This window comes from Camelina sativa, chromosome 9 (genome assembly GCF_030686135.1).
Source record: "Camelina sativa cultivar CO46 ecotype springtype chromosome 9, ASM3068613v1".
Lineage (NCBI taxonomy): Eukaryota > Viridiplantae > Streptophyta > Magnoliopsida > Brassicales > Brassicaceae > Camelina > Camelina sativa.
Window position 1 is genome coordinate 8,180,162 of NC_141888.1, and position 18,352 is coordinate 8,198,513.

General features: G+C 37.2%; 2 protein-coding genes and 1 long non-coding RNA gene across 3 annotated transcripts; all 3 read left to right on the top strand.

The window, feature by feature from the left end:
- The first annotated feature begins 3,482 nt into the window (after positions 1-3,482).
- Positions 3,483-5,155, top strand: LOC147937905 (uncharacterized). The gene is made up of 2 exons (XR_015565087.1): positions 3,483-3,667; positions 4,498-5,155. It is a non-coding gene; the product is annotated as an uncharacterized LOC147937905 (long non-coding RNA).
- Positions 5,156-12,628: 7,473 nt separating this feature from the next.
- Positions 12,629-14,621, top strand: LOC104710718 (uncharacterized). The gene is made up of 3 exons (XM_010427358.2): positions 12,629-13,026; positions 13,108-14,010; positions 14,113-14,621. Exons 1-3 carry the CDS (start codon positions 12,676-12,678, stop codon positions 14,371-14,373), a joined length of 1,515 nt encoding a protein of 504 aa, XP_010425660.2. The 5' UTR covers positions 12,629-12,675; the 3' UTR covers positions 14,374-14,621.
- A 1,231-nt stretch (positions 14,622-15,852) lies between these two features.
- On the top strand, positions 15,853-17,916 carry LOC104710719 (uncharacterized). The gene is made up of 3 exons (XM_010427361.2): positions 15,853-16,361; positions 16,458-17,309; positions 17,396-17,916. The coding sequence occupies exons 1-3, from the start codon at positions 16,008-16,010 to the stop codon at positions 17,648-17,650; spliced, it is 1,461 nt and encodes a 486-aa protein (XP_010425663.2). The 5' UTR covers positions 15,853-16,007; the 3' UTR covers positions 17,651-17,916.
- The last annotated feature ends 436 nt before the right edge of the window (positions 17,917-18,352 follow it).

Genomic DNA, 18,352 nt, shown 5'->3' on the forward strand with positions numbered 1-18,352 from the left:
CCTCAGAGAAGATTTGGGTTCCGAGGCTGAACATGAAGGAAACTCAAGATCGACAGAGGAGTTATGCTGATAACAAGAGGAAGGAACTTGAGTTTCAGGTTGGTGATATAGTGTACCTCAAGATGGCCATGTTGTAGGGTCCGAACAGGTCATTGTCAGAGACTAAGCTGAGCCTGAGGTACTAGGTCCATCAGAGTGGTTGATAGGGTGGGACCGATTGCATATAGGTTGGAGTTGCATGAGTTTATGCGTTCATTCCACAAGGTCTTCCATGTGTTAATGATGCGGAATTGTTTTCATGAGGATGATCAGTTGTTGGCTAAGATTTATAAAGATCTTCAGCCCAACATGACTTTGGAGGCAATACCAGTGAGGGTGCTCGAGAAAAGAGTTAAGGAATTTCGGAGGAAGAAGGTTTCTTTGATGAGAGTCATGTGGGATTGTGACGATGTTGAGGAGAAGACTTAGGAGCCAGAGGCGAGGAAGAACGCAAGGGTCAAGAAGTTATTTGAGAAGCAGGTCGAGGCTTGAGCTTGTTTAACCTTGGTCCCAATTTTCGGGGGAAACTTTAGTTCTTTTAGTGCTGTCATATCTTGAGACTATGTGGCTTGAGAGTATGATTGGTATATCGACTTCGGATGATGATTCGGGGTTGCACTGCAGGATGGCAACCCGAGAGACGAATATTGGACTTTCCTTATATATATTTGTATGTGGGCTTAGGTCCGATGATGAGCCAAAATTATGGCATGCAAGCTAAGGCCTGATGAGGAGCTAATAAATCTCAAAGTTGCGACCTATTAGTTAGGAAAGTCCAAAAGTTGAGAGCAAATAGTGTCTGAAGCGTGAGTCTATCGCATGGAGGTGACCTTCATAGATCGGTCGAAGGAAGTGCGGGCTGTGGAGATGGTTGCACGGGAGTCCTTGGCTGATGGTTGTTCGAGATTCATGGACGAATCTATATTGGTGGGAGAGAATTGGACTTTTCGGTTCATGCATCGATCGACGCCAGGAAAGGGCATCGATCGATGCAACTTTACAGCTTGTGCTTGGGATAGTTCTAATTTCTCTAGTTTGATGCGGGATTATGTGAAAACCCTAGGGCTCGTGTATAAAAAGAAACTTGACGCCCTATAGTGAATTTTAGCCTTTTGTCGTTTCTGAAACTTAAGAAGAAGAGTTTTTCTCTGAAAAGTTTCTTTGAGTGTTTTTGAGGAGTTATAAGCTGTTTTTTGTGAGATATGTCTGTGGGAGTGGAGATCCGAGGCAACAGTTGTGGGAGGAGCTTTTTTTGGTGTGTTTTTTGTCGTTTCAGAGTTTGAGCTACTTTTTTAAGAGGTGAGTGAGTGACCATGACTGATCAAAGGGATTAGATGTGTGTTATTTATATTTTGGGTGTTCATTGCTTGTATGCTTGTTTGTGAGTGTTTGTTGTGGTGTTTGTGGTCGTTGGAGGGAGGTTTTGGCATCGCGGAGCCGAGAGTAGTCGGAGGAGATCATGTTTAGTGATGCTTCGTGCGATAGTATAGAGTGCATCGGTCGATGCAAGTAGGGATTTGATGGAGATGCGAGGTTGCATTGGTGGATGTAAGGAGTGCATGGGTCGACCCATCTAGGGATTTGATGGTTGCGTCGATCGATGCACTCCTTGCATAATGTTGGTTATTTCTGCTGTTTGATGTTTTAATGTTGGTTATTCTGCTGTTTGATTTGAATAATGTTAGGTTGTTAGTGAGGATGAGATCACTAGAGAATTATTATATTAAAAGAAAAAAAATGGGTCGGGTCGTTTCATAACCTAACGTCTACATAGAAAAGTATGTTTCACTTTGGATTCAGGAGGATATAGCATGAAAAGTATTTTTTTTTATCCGAAAATGAAATATCTACCACTAGGCCATTGCATAAGCTTTATATTTTCTTGGTAATTAGCGTGAGGTCTGTCTGATGCTTTGTGATAGTTTTGATAGGAAAATATATCGTTTATCAAAAAATAAATTAAAGTATAAAAATATGAATATGTTACAAGAAGGGATCTCTCAATCTCTAAAACATTAAAAGATAAATTCTTGTGTTTGGAATTCGTTTGTATCTTCCCCAGTGTGTTACTGGACCGCCACCTATCCTAATGAGGTCCAGGTCTTCTCTAGGTCTATGGGCTCACTCTTATCCGACGACCGATTTGCTACGTTCAGGAAGCTTTAAAAACTTGTTTACCGACCTTACAAATTACCATGTGATCTTTTCATGTGTTTTGTCTTTACTCGCATAGTTCCAACAATAACTTTCTGGAATGTCACATATCCTGAAATTACTCCAGTATAAGTACGCTTAACTGTCAAGTTCTCTCTTGATTGTTGACTGAAAAGATAAATGCATTTAATGACATAGGTGGTAAAATCAAATTTTTAAACATTTCCGCATGCACCACTATATATCATGAAATTGGGGTGTTACACTCTGTAATAAAGCTTCACTAGATTTTTTCTCTAAACTGTTATCTATACTATTAAAAGAGAAACACTTTTAATAAAAAACATAGGGTTAGAGATTATTACATGAAATGCCACTCAAATTGGAATAAGAATATGTATAATTCTTGAAGCCAAACAGATTGAAATTGAAAGTAATTGTAGTAGCCAAACAAATATTAAGTGATATTAACACATAAAAAATCGGAAGCAATTAATACCTACCATAAAATCTAATAAATCACTTCATAATTAACGTAGAATTTAAACAACCAATTAACTACTTAGCAACTTATAAGAGAAGTTCACATAATCTTAGCAACTTAACTATGAAAATCTCATAAATTAACATCAAAATATCGACCAATTAACATAATCTTAGAAATGTGATCTTATTTAATATAGCATAGTATGTGTCAGATTTCTAATTATGTATAAATGATTTCAAATTATTCTTTTTACTAAACTTTAGCAACTTACCAAATCTTCTATACTGATTTCAAGTTGATTAATAAGACATTAATTCTAAAATATATTTAAGTTACATGCAAAATAACTATATATATCCTTCAATTATTATTTTCCAAATTATAAAAATATTTTAATGTTTAGGTAAATAACGGATCTACAAAATCATATTTTTGTGTAAATTCTAATTTTAAAATAAATTATTATGTTTAATAAAAATAAATAACGATTAATAGTTGAAATTAAAATCTGTAATAAATTTTCATAGATTCTGGTTTGGAATTAATTGAAAATAATTTAGAGAATTAATAATTGATATTATATTGCCAATATTCTGAAAAATTTAATAAAATTTGTTCCTATGTACTTATAAATTAAAGATATTTATGATTGCTAAATTAGTGGAAACCATCAACCAACAATTAGGAAATTTATGCAAATTTTTTGGCAAAATATCTTAACAATAAATGAACATTTTCGAACAGATATTTAACTTTTTCATACCATTTTCCTATATATATATATATATATAACAAAGTATTTGTGTTTAAGCCTAGAATATCATTTTTTAGGTTTTCAATTTTGAGATTAGCACGTATTTATTTTTTGTTCTTTTTGCTAATTGAAGTAGAATCTAATTTGAGTTTTTATTCTTGATTTCAGTGTTCGAATGGAGCATGAGACGGTTGTTTCTCCACCTTCTGTGTCACTATCTCTTCAAACCAATGGTAATTTTGTATATTTCCTCTTTAAGTTTTCTTATTTTTTTGGTGAATTTTATATTATGTTGAATTTGATATATCTTTATTTTGCATGACACATCTTTTGATTGAAAAAGCTTAAAAATCGAGTTCTTATTAAAACATCAAAAATATTAATAAGGATATTGTAACATCCGTGAACCGGAATCCCGGTTTGTGAGTTGCATCGGTCGATGCAGATGGTGCGGGTCCGAATCTAGTAAACTTTATTATTGGACAAATTTTTTTTGACCCATATTAGGTAGTGTCTAAAACAACATATTATTTTCTTCATTTTTTTGACGTAGAATTCATTGCAAGAGTTAATTTAAAGCAAGTGTCAATTGTTATCATAGAGAGATGCTCAGTTAATTTTAAGCTTGTAATTTGAACCTTTTTTTTTTTTAAATCTCAAAAACACCATAGTTTATTAAACTACATCGAAAAGGTTGGTCTCATGAGCCAATCACTTTGGAATCTGGGAGATTACATGGAAAAGACTAAACCTCGTGTTCGAGCGCACTTCATGAGACGACCAGTCATTAGAAATGTTAGGGATGAAAATAAATCAAAAATGAAGAGAAATAAGCTCTTATCCTAATATTAGTAAAAGAAATCTCACTTCCTTTGGAAAAAAGAAATCTGGAACCTTAAGAGCTCACCAAAAACAAAACTACTACTCTGGAAAACCTCTCAAAATGATCTCCCAGTAGGCACTAATCTTCTAAGCAGACATATATATACAAACCCAGCTTGTCCACACTGTGGTAGACCAGAAACCGAGATTCATCTATTTTTTCGTTGCCCTTTTGCTGCAGCTGTTTGGAAGTCGGCACCATTTAAAGAAGGCTTCAACCCGGAAGAAGTGTTAATTACAAATCAGGCTTAACCAAAACCACAAAGCTCCTATGCCTCCCCTCCCCCCCACTGGAATCGCGATAGGTCCACTTGCACCATGGATTTTCTGGACACTTTGGACAGCCCGAAATCGCTTAATTTTCAACAAGACCCTACCAAACAAACATTGAAGAAACCTTATCTCTAGCTATATCCCGAGCCAAGTAATGGCAAGATGCCCAACAGACACAAGCCCAACAGACTCACAACCCGGTCAGATCTATGGTACCTGGAGCGCGATCAACTTTGCTCTCTCCAGACCAAATTACCTGCTCCACTGATGCAGCTTGGAGAGAAAACGGACACACGGGTTGTGGATGGATCTTCAAGACCAGTCCGAGGAAACCCTGATACAAGGAGCTTCAACTGCAAGACACATCTGATCCCTTTTGATGGCCGAATCACTAGCAACTCTTACAGCGATGGGAGTTGCTACTGAATCGGGTTTTAATCAAGTTAATTTCGCTTTAGACTCACAACAACTAGTCTAAGCTCTCAATCAGAAGACCTTCTCGAAGGAACTCCATGGGATTATATATGATACCCAATCTCTTCTATCTCAATTTGATCTTTGTAGTTTTTCTTACATCCCTCGAAACTGTAATCACCTGGTTGATGCTCTCGCAAAGAATGCCTTAGGGCTATTTGTATCGCAACCTGAATGAAGTTCTTGTTTGCCAAAAAAAAAAAAAAAATCCTAATATTAGTAATAGAGTCCAATTTTGTGGCTATCACATGCCAATCATATATCTTATTAGGAATGCTCAAGCAATCAGTTTCAAAATGGACCTCCTTGAATCCTTGAAGTAGCACTGTCTCCATTGCCAAGAGGATGCCTTCAGTCTCAGCGTGAGGGGAGAGGAGCTGAGGCGAGCTCCATAAGCCCATTAGCTTTTCCGGGTGGCCCTGCAAAAACAAAACCCAAAACAGATCCTCCATTCACCTTCGTCCCAGGATGCATCCACCTGACACGAAAATTGGGACCAAGGTTAAACAAGCTCAAGCCTCGACCTGCTTCTCAAACAACTTCTTGACCCTTGCGTTCTTCCTCGCCTCTGGCTCCTAAGTCTTCTCCTCAATATCGTCACAATCCCACATGACTCTCATCAAAGAAACCTTCTTCCTCCAAAATTCCTTAACTCTTTTCTCAAGCACCCTCACTGGTATCGCCTCCAAAGTCATGTTGGGCTGAAGATCTTTAGAAATCTTAGCCAACAACTGATCATCCTCGTGAAGACACTTCCGCATCATTAACACATGGAAGACCTTGTGGAACGAACGCATAAACTCATGCAACTCCAACCTATATGCAACCGGTCCCACCCTATCAACCACTCCGAATGGACCTAGTACCTCAGGCTCAGCTTAGTCTCTGACAATGACCTGTTCGGACCCTACAACATGGCCATCTTGAGGTACACTATATCACCAACCTGAAACTCAAGTTTCTTCCTCTTGTTATCAGCATAACTCCTCTGTCGATCTTGAGCTTCCTTCATGTTCAGCCTCGGAACCCAAATCTTCTCTGAGGTCTCCTAAAAAAAGCATGCACTATTTATGCTCCTCTCTCCTACATGAGTCCAACATAACATACAACATGGCCTCCCGTACAACCCCTCATAAGGGTCCATCCCAATACTCGCATGGTAACTATTATTGTATGGAAACTCCACCAAGCTTAGGTGATCCGCCTAGTGTCCACCCCAATCCAGTATACAAATCCTCCAAAGTTTGGATCATCCTCTCCGGCTGCCCATTTGTCTAAGGATGATAGGCTGTACTCATATGCACCTTCGTTCCCATCTCTGCCTGAAATGCCCTCCAAAACACAGAAGTGAACTTGGAATCCCTATCAGATGCATTACTCGCAGGTACACCATGCAACTTGACTATCTCCTTCACATATTTCTTAGCCAAAACCACTGTCCCATCGGTCTTCTTGATGGCTAGAAAATGTGCCGACTTAGTCAACCTGATGTGAGCACAGGACCAGACACGCAGCCAGGAACGCTCGTACAAGACCAAGATGCCCAAGACGTGACCGAGACACTTGCACCATTAGTGGGACAACAGCCGGTCAATGCACCAGAGATCACTCCGGGAGCTACGGCGCAATCCAAGAGCTCGTCCAAGGCCACAAGATAGAAGATCAACCGGTTCGTGCAAGCATTTGTTCAAGGAGGCGACCCGACCAAAGAAGTTCAAGTGGAGACTATTCGCACGGCCTTCATCCTTACTCAAGGATGAAAGCGACAAAGTCGTTAGGGTCATGAGTAGGATAGTTGGCCTCATGCTTCCGCAACTGCTGCGAAGCATAGGCAATAACCTTCCCATGCTGCATCAACACACACCCTAAGCCAACTTTAAAAGCATCTGTATAGACCATGGCTCACTCTGTTCTAGCAATACCAACACCGGCGTAGTAGTCAACATCTCCTTTAGGCTTGTTAATCCCTCTTTACACTCCCGTGACCAAACAAAAGGAAGGTCCTTACCCATCAACCTAGTCATCGGACGTGCCTTACTTGCAAACCCCTTCACAAACTTCCTCTAATAACCAGCAAAACCAAGGAAACTCCTGATTTCCACGACATTCTGTGGCATAGGCCAATCCCTGATGGCCTGAATCTTCTTTCGATCCACATAAACTCTCTCTGCAGAAATAATGTGACCCGTAAATCTCATCTCCCTCTGCCAAAAACTACACTTGCTTTATTTAGCATACAGTTTCTGCTCCTGCTTCCTAAACACTGCCCTCAAATGAACCACATGCTCCTAACGACTCTTAGAGTACACCAAAATATCGTTGATGAAGATGATGACAAACACATCCAAAAAATCCTGGAACACACTGTTAATCAACCTCATGAACGCTGCTGGTGCGTTGGTCAACCCGAAAAGGCATCACCACAAACTCATAATGCCCATAACTCATCTTGAAGGTCGTCTTCCTCACATCTGCCTCATCTATTGGAATCTGATAATAACCCGACGCCAAGTCAATCTTTGAGAACCAAGAAGCACCTCTCAACTGATCCAACAACTCATCGATCCTGGGAAGAGAGTACTTGCTCTTCACAGTGACCCTGATAATCAATGCACAAGCGAAAACTCTTGTCCTTCTTCTTAACGAATAACACCAGCGTTCCGCACGGTGAAACGCTACGACTAATGAATCCCTTGCTCAGCAGATATTCCAGCTGCTTCTTCAGCTCTGCCATCTTTGCTAAAGTCATCTTGTAAGGCGTCTTGGATAACGGTGTTGTCCCAAGTTCCACCTAAGTCGTAAAGGGATCAGACCGAGATGGTGGTAACCCCTGCAACGACTGAAACACATCCTCGAACTGCTCAACCCCCCAAATACCACCAACCGTAGACTGGCCCATTGACTCTAGCATCGAGATTGTAACCAGATAGGCCTCACGTCCTGTCTCGATCAGCTTCCCTGCCTACATGCCCGAGATCACGAGACTCCCCGAAGTTGACCGCACTCCCTCAAATACCAACTTCCCTTCTAGACACTCAAAAACAACTCTACCTTGATGACAATCCAGATGCACATGTCACGATGCAACCAATCCATATCATATATAACATCATACAACTCCACGTGACTGATAATCAAATCCGCTGTCTTTGACTCCCCTACAATCTGAACATCAACGCCCCTCGCTCATCCAACGACCCTCAAAAACTCGCCTTCCGTGACTCTAATAACACTCGATCGATATCTGGGATCTCTTCTGAAATTGGCGATCTTGGCGCACTCCATGGTAATGAAACAATGAGTTGTTCTAGAATCAAACATGTCATGGGACTTAAACCCGCCCACCAATAAGGTGCATACACAACATGGTTCATTTGCAATGAACTCAAAGCACAATCGTCATCGATTCAACACGCCCGAGGGCTTCTCATTAGCCTCTACACTAGGCACCTTTTCCTTCCTCGACTTAGCCCATAAACACACATAAACTATATACTTTGTCTCAAAAACCCTCCCAGGCGTATGCTGCCTAAACTCCATTAGTTGCAACATACCTCCTCCAGAGATGTGCATCAACTTATAGAAAGTGGATTGCAAGAAGGTCTAGCATCCGACTAGAGCACTGAACCAAACAAAGAAATCCACTCCAACTGTATTCATCCAACCATCCGCCTCTATATGCTCAATACCTCTTATGAAGAATCTTGTACGGATAAACTTCAACAACACCATATTTTAAAGATAGAATGGAAGCACCTCAACATCCGCAGCCCTCGGCTGCACCCCCGCCATAGGTGGTATAACTAGAGCCTGCACTGGTATCGATCTTTGTAACCTACTTAATCATCAACGCCAATAGATATCCCAAACGATCATCTCGACCCTGGGCTCCACCTGTTGCAACCCCACATCTGGATTCCTAGCACTCCCAACACTCTCACCAGCTAACCCCTCTGGTCCCTCCCAGCACATACCTTGGAATCACACTGATGGCTCGAAGAGGATGTTCTAGGATCCCATGCCACACATAATTGACTAACTCACATAATCAATCAAAGGCATGCAAATTTAAACATCAGCAACAGAAAACACAGTGAACCCGTACCTAGAACCGTAAGGGCTCTAATACCAAAACTAAAACGACCCGACCCGTTTTTTCTTCTTAATATAATAAATCTCTAGTGATCCCATACTCACTGACAACCTAACAAAATTCTGATCAAACATCATAAATAACCAACATTAAACCATAAAATTATCCAACAAATACTTAAATAACCAATATCAATATTCCAAGACAAAGCCAGAAATTCCAAAATGATAACATAAACCAAGGAACCAGAAATCCTAGGCAACATTCTAAGGACCCAACTCTAGAAACCTAACAGTAGCCAGACAACACATCAACGAGCCTCCAGAACATACTCCTCTTCATTGCCTTGATTCCACGATCACACTTTGTCTTTACCTGCACCATAAACAACAATTGAGATGTGTGAGTATTATCACAAATACTCAGTGAGGTGATCCTCCCACCTACTGGGCTTTACACAGAAGCGAAAAGACAAACACAAATAATACACAAAAGCAAGCAAACCAGAAAATTTTGGACACATGCATCGTCACTATGCCCTTGCGTCGACAACACTCCTTTTATCGACCGATAAAAAACCCTTGCGTTGATCGATGCACTCCTTGCATCGACCGATACAACCATCAAATCCCTAGCTGTGCGACCGATGCACTCCTTGCATCGACCCGATGCAGTCGCATCAAGTATCGCCGAAAACAATATCCTCCGACTCCTCTTGGCTTCGTGATGCCAAAAGCTCCCTCCAATGACCACAAACACCACGACAAACACTCACAAACAAGCACACAAGCAACCAAAACCCAAAATCACACAAAACACACATCTAATCACGTAGATCAACCATAGTCACGCACTCACCTCTTAAACAAGCGGATCTAACTCTGAAACGACAAGAAAGACACCACAACAAGATCCTCCCATGAACCTTGCCTCAGATCTCCACTCCCACATACAGATCTCTCAAGAAAAGGCTTAGAACTCCTCAAGAACGCACTACAAGAAAAATTGCTTATAGACACAAAGTTTTTTGTAACTATACCCATAATTTTGTGGCTATTATGCTAATATCCACAAAAAGCCATAAAACTTTTTTATTTCTTTGAGCTCATAGCTACCTGGTAATTGTGTTTAGCCAATGAGAAGCTTTAGTTTATTTTGTTTATTTATTTATTGGTTTTATAGTTTTTTGTTTACTTTTAAAAATTAAGTTTTAGTGATATTAATTTGGGATTTTAGCTTTGAATATATACATATATGTATGTATATTATAATTCATTTGTTGGTTTACAGATTTAAACTTATAAGTAAATAGTATTTAAAAAAGATTTATCGATTTATGTAAAGTAAATATGTAAATTGCTTTAATATTGGTTTTGTGTATATATAGTGATTTATATTTTGGTTTAACAGTTTATGATTTAATTTCTACTTTTAAGAGTTTTAAAGCTAAACAGGGTGTTAAAATTTGTGGTAGTATATAAATTAATGTGGGGTTATGATTCAAAGTTTAAAAAGTATTTGATTCAAAAATGTAGAATTTTGATAAGTGTTAGATCATAGATCTGGATATATTATAATAATTATATATGTTTCTTTGAGTTAAAGGTTTTTTTTTTTTTTTTTTTGGTCAAAGAGTTAAAGGTTTTATGATTTGTGTTTGTAGTTTAAAGTTCCGTATATATATGTGAAAACTTTGTGGCTATCTTACTAAAATAAATCAAATTATACAGCCTCTACAATTTTGTGGTTTTTTGTAGCTATTAGCCATAAATTTGATTCGTAGCTATATAGACACAAATTTGCTACGATATAGCTACAAACTAGCCACGATAATGTTTTGTGTCTGATTTGTGGCTAACATATGATGGTTATAATTTTTTTGTAGTTAAATTGTGGCTTTGGACAGTTTTTCTTGTAGTGACGCTCACAGAAACTTTTCAGAGAGAGTTCTCTTCTTCTCACATTTCAGAAATGACAAAAGGCTAAAACTCACTCTAGGGCGTCGAGTTTTCCCTTTTATACACAAGCCCTAGGGTTTCCACATGAACTCGCATCTAACTGGATATATTATAATTAACCCGAGCACAAACCGTAAAGTTGCATCGATCGAATGCACGAACTGGAAAGTCTGGTTCACAAATGTTACAGTTTGCTCGGTTTACAAACTAAAATCTCAATACCAAACCAAATTAAAAAACCCGACCTAATTAACTTAAGAACTTTGAAATCCCCTTAAAATCTTTAAAATCTCAAATTAATTAAGAAATTCGATCTCTGAATTCGTCATGGAAAATAGATCAACCAAAATCTGAACAAAATCTTTTTGGCATCAATTTCATTTGTAGTTATGCTGCAACAAAGAAAATAATATGAATGCTCTTATGCTTTATTTTAAGTTGATTTTCATTTTTATTTTTTTGCATGGTTCATTTTGGATGTAAAAGGTAACGAAGAATTTTTTGTGGAATCTGACTGAATTTTTAGTGAGTTTGGCTGAATTTGACTGAATTTTTACATTTATGAATGGTAACCGCGGAATCTAGTTTTTTTATTTTTTTTTGACAGAATCTAACAAATTAATTAAGACTTTAACTGTAATTATCTTCAATTATCTTCAAATTGTTATGAGTATTAATAAAATAACTATAAAAATAATCTAATGATAACTTTTATAATAACAAATAAACACTAAATTATCTAAAATTAATATTAATATTAATATAAATAATAAATTGGTTAGTAAAATTGAGTTATTTTTTCACTTTTAATTTTTACACTATTAAAATATGTAACTAATTCATAAAACAGCTTTGTCAAAGCATTATTGTAATATAAGAATATCTAATTAGTGAAGTGACCTTAGTGCACTGGCAGGAGGTAAGTCCATTTGTAGAAGGCACCATCAGACCCGAGATCGAGTCCCGGCTCCTACGAATATAGGAATTTGGCTAATGGGCCGGCCAGTTGTGGCCCAATGGTTGACAAAAAAAAAGAATATCTAATTATTTGCTTTTTCTTGAAACGATAATTTGAATTTACTTCAATTTTACTTAACGGGGTATTTTTTTCTTTTTTAATGTTAGATTTGATAAATATTCATGCAATTAATTATTTTATTTGAAATTGCCTCTCTCTAGTAGTTTAGTCAATTATATGATGAACATGAGTAAGAATATTATTAAAATTTTGATATGTCAATAATATTTTAACATAGCTATGAGTTATTGTTGTGAATATTAAAAAGAAAAAAACATTTTAATTTTCCTAAAAATAGCCAATGCATGTACGACGTAGGATCTTAAAAGAGTACTTGACCATAAAATGATTTTGTGAAACGTAAGGACATGAAACTCTTTCTATTATTTTGGCAAAATTAATCCACAAATTTTTCAATGGTCAATGGATCAATGATTCTAAACATAGAACGAGAAACATAAATATAAAAGCATACAAAGAATTCCATTTCAATTCATTCATTTTTCACACAACCTTCTTTTGTTTATCACAAGATTTAGAATAATGGCAAGAGTTCAACTATTTTTATGCTTCACTATCCTTTTAGCATCGGTGGCTCTTCTGGACGTCGTTTCAGCACACCTGAAGCTTAAGCCAAGCTTGCCTCAGATTGAAGATCCGAAGACGCTGAAGGATGTGGAACCTTACACCGTTAAAGTAGTGATGGTCTTCGTATCAGACTTAGAGAAGGAATGTCCCAAGACAAGTAAATTTAAGGTCTTCTTTGAGAAACTTAGGGCATACGCCAAGTATGTTTGCCCGATAAAAAGAAAAGACCAAGTAGATTACGACCGCGATTTGAAGGCCAAAGCCGGGGGCCTCGTCCAGGCCATATCATCTTTTGCGATTGGAAAGGTAAGTTTTTCGTCAAGGTGAAGATTATATTTATGGCTAATGAACCATCTAATTTTACTTCATTATGCAAATATATACCAGATAAAAGAGGAAATTCAAGAAGAGAAAATGGAAGTCATTAATACATTCAAGTATATGAGATTTGTTGCGACTAAGATTTTGGGCAGCCGCAAAAAGGAAGAGAGCGAAGAATCAATGAAGCTATCAGCAGAACAACAAAAAGAAATCAAAGAAGGGATCTTAAGATGGGAAACAATTATTGCTCGGATAACAAACACAATGATAACGAGCACAACAGATTCTTCTTCGAGTGAAACTTCAACAACTGAGAAAGGAGGTTCAAGCAACAAAAGCAAAAGCTCTGGTAGTGAAAGCTCTGGCTCTGAAGGTAAAGGCTCTTCCGAAGAAACTAAAGATTCAAAATCTAACTCGGGCAGTCCTAGTGGAAGCCCATCCAGCAGCCCATCTGGTTCAAGTGGAAAAGAAACTAACTCTAAGGATACTAAAACTAAAGGAGAAAGCTCTTCTGATGCAAGTGGAAAAGAAACTAACTCTAAGGATACTAAAAACACCGATGAAAAATCTTCTGCTACAAAAAGTGGAAAAGAAACTTCGACTAAGGATACTAAAACTAAAGGAGAAATCTCTTCTGATGCAAGTGGAAAAGAAACTTCCACTAAGGATGCTAAAGCTACCGGTGAAATCTCCGCTAGTGAAACTACTGAAACTAGTCAGAGCAGCACCGTAAATGTGGAACAAGTCGAGGCTGAGACTTCCAAACAAGTCTCATCATTCATAATGAACCTCGAAAAGAAGTGCCCGCAGAAGGAAGAATACAAAGCCTTCTTCGAGCAACTCAAGGGTACAATGATTGCTCCCGTCAAAGAAGGAAAAGATTTGTTTACTAGGATTAAATCTGCTGCTGGGAAAGTGTCTGGTGCCATGGCCTTTATTCGGTCAAGAGTTGAAAGCAAATCAGCTGAGGTGCGGGAACAAGACATATTGCCCTTATCTTCTGATTCACAATTGCAAAGTCCATTTTCGATCGTAATATTTTTTCTTTCTCGTGTACTATGATGTTGACAGGTTAAACAGTCTATGGAAACTTACCAGGGAGAAGTGATGAAGACTCTCCAAGAGTTAGAAACCATACACAGTCAAATTGTGACTCAGAACAAAGGCAAGAAAGAAGGGTCTTTGACATGCACACCAGCACAACAAATGCAGATTAAGCAGACAATCACCAAGTGGGAACAAGTCACTACCCAATTCGTTGAGACTGCAACTCAGAGCGAGACAACGTCCTCGTCTTCAACATCTTCCACCGGCAAGATGGTGGCAAACTAAGCTCAAAAGGCGTATCTACATTCATTCTCAACAAATCACCAAAAATATACCTTTATGTTATAATCATTAGCTATAATAAATTTAGATTTTCATTTTTTTCTTGTAAATAAAATCAAGATCAGTATAGGCATAGATCTGCTGATCGTCCTCTGCAAGGAATATTTCTCTGTAAGGACAAATATAGATTGTAACAATCACTCTCATGTGAGTCTCAGTGAGTTCACATTAATAAATTTTTGATACTTCTCTTTCTCCTTTCCAAATGATATAGAGAAAATATATTATTTTCTTCTATACTTTCTTACTATATTTAGTCTACATTCATGAATGGGCATTAATTACTAAGGCTTGGTCTGAGCAGTTCATTAGCCCTGCAATTGCTCCTCATCTCATCTCTTCATTTTGTGGCAAGCTAGAGAATCCCCATCAGATTTAATGTCAAGGTACTACAAGTGTTTATTGTTCACGTATTCGACTCTAAGGTTTAACTATTTTAGTCAGATTAATTTAATAAATTTAGACTTAAAATAATAAAAATGATGAGATGAGTTGAAACTTAAAAGCATGAATTATGGAATGAGCATAAAAAAAAATCTTTATTTTGGAATTTATTTGAGATGTCTCCTTTGATTTTTTAAAGTTTTCTTTAAAAGTATTTTTTGTTCATAATTTTCTATATGATAAAATATTAAGATTCTACTATTATTACGTATTGGAAAATTGATATAACTTTGTTGAATTTACAAAAAATTCTACAATAGGGTGGAATATAATCTAGAATAATCGTGGATCATAGATATGCAAATTAGTGAAAACATGGCTTTTCACTGAAATTAGTGAAAACATATGTACACAGCCAAACTAATGATCAGTAAGTCATTGTCTTATTTGCATTTTTGAAAAATACATCATTGTTTGGACATGTTACAAATGAGAAGAAAGACCGAACTACACCATAGGAAATACATTTGTAAGTTTTTATTTTTAATTAATTTTTCTTGCAAGCACTATAAATTAGTCAGATTAATTTAATGCAGTGATAAGATCGAGTATCCTAATTAAATGCAGTGATAAGATCGAGTACCATATGAATGCGAGTAAGCTCAACACGATAGAAGGACACATGAATCTAGTAGGAGCATAAACTAGAGTCTAGCTAGAGAAAGACCATATACTGATATACAGTACATAGTCAAAGATGTAACTAGTGCATAGACCAAAAACCAAAGAAATTGGTAAAACGTGAATCATAAGATATGCAAAACCGGTTATATATTGTCAATTACAAAATTAGATGAATATTCATAAAGATCGCCACAAGTATTTTTCTTAAAGATTGTCGCACAAATTTGATATAAGTCAATTGCATTATAATTTAATACATCTAAATATAGATTGAAGAGGAATGCGGATCATCGCAGCTATAGAAATTGTCGTCAAAATAGAGAGTAAACACATGAGGGCCTTTTTAGCTATTCTATTACAACCTTAAATCAATCCACCATTTTCTCCTAATCACTTAAAAAAATAGAATATCTAAGCATCTATATAAAACCCAATTCTCCTAGAAACTAAAATCATCCCAAAAGGAGAAAAACCAAAAAAAAAAAACAAAAAAACAAAAAAACAAAAAAATGGCAAGAGTTTCACTAGGGATATGTCTGATGTTAGTAGTAGCATCAAGTGTGATCTATGAAGCAGAAGGAACATTCTTATTAAAACTTTACATAAGGAAGAACTTCCCGAAACAATGCAACGAGTTTACGCCTTACGCTAACAAAGGTATGTTGTCGTTCGTGACCAACCTGGAAGGTAACTGTCCGGCAACCGCAGAGTTCAAGAACTTTTTTACACAGTTCAAGTCTTACATGTCCTTCATCGAAACTGCATCGGCCTCATCGAAAAACGTTGACACCGAGATGACAGCCAAATGTGATGGGCTCTTCAAGGCTATGTCTGCAATAAGCAGCGGTAAAGGCGAAAAATCAGTAAGTCCTATACAATTTCTATTCATATAGTACCAAAGATTTTGTGTTTTTTTTTTTTTCCCTTTTTTGCATAATAAATGATACTTGTATGAACAGGCTGACGCTGGTGGTTTGAAAGCTACCATGTTGGCAATGGGAAAAACTTTGGTTGAGCAGAAGAAGAATACAAAGATAATGACATTGAAGCAAAAGAAAGAGCTGATCGTTTCTATGGTGAAATGGACTAAAATGCTCGCTACATTCGTGAAGTCGGCCTCCGAGAAGAAAGGAAAGTCCATCGATATTGCATCTTATGGCCTTGATGTCGATGTTAACGACAGTTCTATTGTTGGAAACACCGAAAGTAGTTCAGCCTCATCAACTAAAGCTGGAAGTGTTTCTACCAAGACAAAAGAATCGAGCAGTGGTGGAAGTTCTGCTGCATCCAAGACAAAAGAATCGAGCGGTGGAAGTTCCAGTGGAGCTAACAAAGACACTACAGGTAAAGATTCAGGTAGTCCGAGTGAAACCCCCACGGCCAAACCTTCTGACTCAGAATCTGCTGGTGGTAAATCCGCTTTGAAAGGAAGTGAAAGTGCTACAGAAGACGCAAATGCTAAAGGAAGTATAAGTGGCAAAAGTTCATATAAGAGCTCAAAGACATCAAGCGAAAGGCGATCCAAATCATCGAGCCAAAGCTCATATAAGAGCTCATCCAGCATATCAGTGAAACAAGTTGAAAGTGAGACTTCCAAAGAAGTAATGTCATTCATAACGCAACTCGAGAAGAAGTATTCCGCGAAGACGGAACTCAAGGTTTTCTTCGAGAAACTGAAGGCTTCCATGCAAGCTTCCTCAAGCATTGCTTCCAAAACCTCAAAGGACTATGTCTCTGCCACAGCAGCAGCCACCGGTAAACTATCTGAAGCCATGGCTTTAGTGGGTTCAAAGAATGTCAAATCAGCAAAGGTGCGTTATTTATTCGAACTTTAATTATATGATAATTCCAGTTGATTAAGATTAAGTCATAAAATTATTTCTTTGTGGTATGATAGATGAAGAGCAACATGGAAACCAGCAAAGATGAAATGATGAAGTGTCTCAAACAAATACAAGATATCAACAGCAAAATAGTGAGTGGCAAGACAGCGTCATCGACACAACAATCAGAGCTCAAGCAAACAATCACAAAGTGGGAAAAAGTCACCACCCAATTTGTGGAGACTGCTGCTTCTTCAAGTTCGTCTTCATCCTCATCTTCTTCTGCATCTCAGCAGCAAGGCAGTGCAAGGATGGTCGAGAACAATTGAGTTCAAAGGCAAAAGTTGCATTAATGTGCCAAAAGATCACCAAGAAAGACAAAACCAGTAATGCCAAATATTATAATAAGTAGCTAATTACTATTAGATCATTTATATATATATTTTTTTGCTGTAAATAAAACTAAAAGATCGGTATAAACCGATATATGCAAGTACTAACTCTGTAAAAAAGAAAAAACAAAGATAGACTGTAACCGCGTTGTATGGGTAACATACAAAAGTGAGTGATATACCTATAAAAGGGATTTTGAATTTATCTTTCGTCTCCTTCCATATGTGAATAAGGTTTCTTTTTATGTATTAGTTTCTCTTATACATTTCAAAGATGACACAAACAAGTTTTCGTATGGTTCATGTGATTATGTCATAAGTCATTTCATGTTTCTTAGCACAACAACTGCGGTGGTGGATTCAACAATTTAAAAAACTTCGGTGATGATTTCTTAAAATTCCTACAAAAATTATCTTAACAATAAAAAAATCAATAGAAACATTTTACGCAAATATTGACACTTGAGTGAATTTATTAATTGAACCCACTTCTTTGAGTGCTTTGGATTCGAAATTCTTTTTCTTTTCTTTACTTTTGATCTTTTATCTCTCGTTTTTACATGTTCTATTTTTCTTTTCTTTTTTTTATCCTTTTTTCTTTGGGTAAGTTTACTTTTCTGTCTCTTCGCTATTTAGTAT

Excerpts from the sequence above, each read along its gene's own strand:
- LOC104710718 (XM_010427358.2), top strand. The coding sequence starts at position 12,676 with ATGGCAAGAGTTCAACTATTTTTATGCTTCACTATCCTTTTAGCATCG. Across the intron at positions 13,027-13,107 it reads CATCTTTTGCGATTGGAAAG|ATAAAAGAGGAAATTCAAGA; the intron begins GTAAGTTTTTCG and ends AATATATACCAG. Across the intron at positions 14,011-14,112 it reads TTGAAAGCAAATCAGCTGAG|GTTAAACAGTCTATGGAAAC; the intron begins GTGCGGGAACAA and ends TGATGTTGACAG.
- LOC104710719 (XM_010427361.2), top strand. The coding sequence starts at position 16,008 with ATGGCAAGAGTTTCACTAGGGATATGTCTGATGTTAGTAGTAGCATCA. Across the intron at positions 16,362-16,457 it reads GCGGTAAAGGCGAAAAATCA|GCTGACGCTGGTGGTTTGAA; the intron begins GTAAGTCCTATA and ends TTGTATGAACAG. Across the intron at positions 17,310-17,395 it reads AGAATGTCAAATCAGCAAAG|ATGAAGAGCAACATGGAAAC; the intron begins GTGCGTTATTTA and ends GTGGTATGATAG.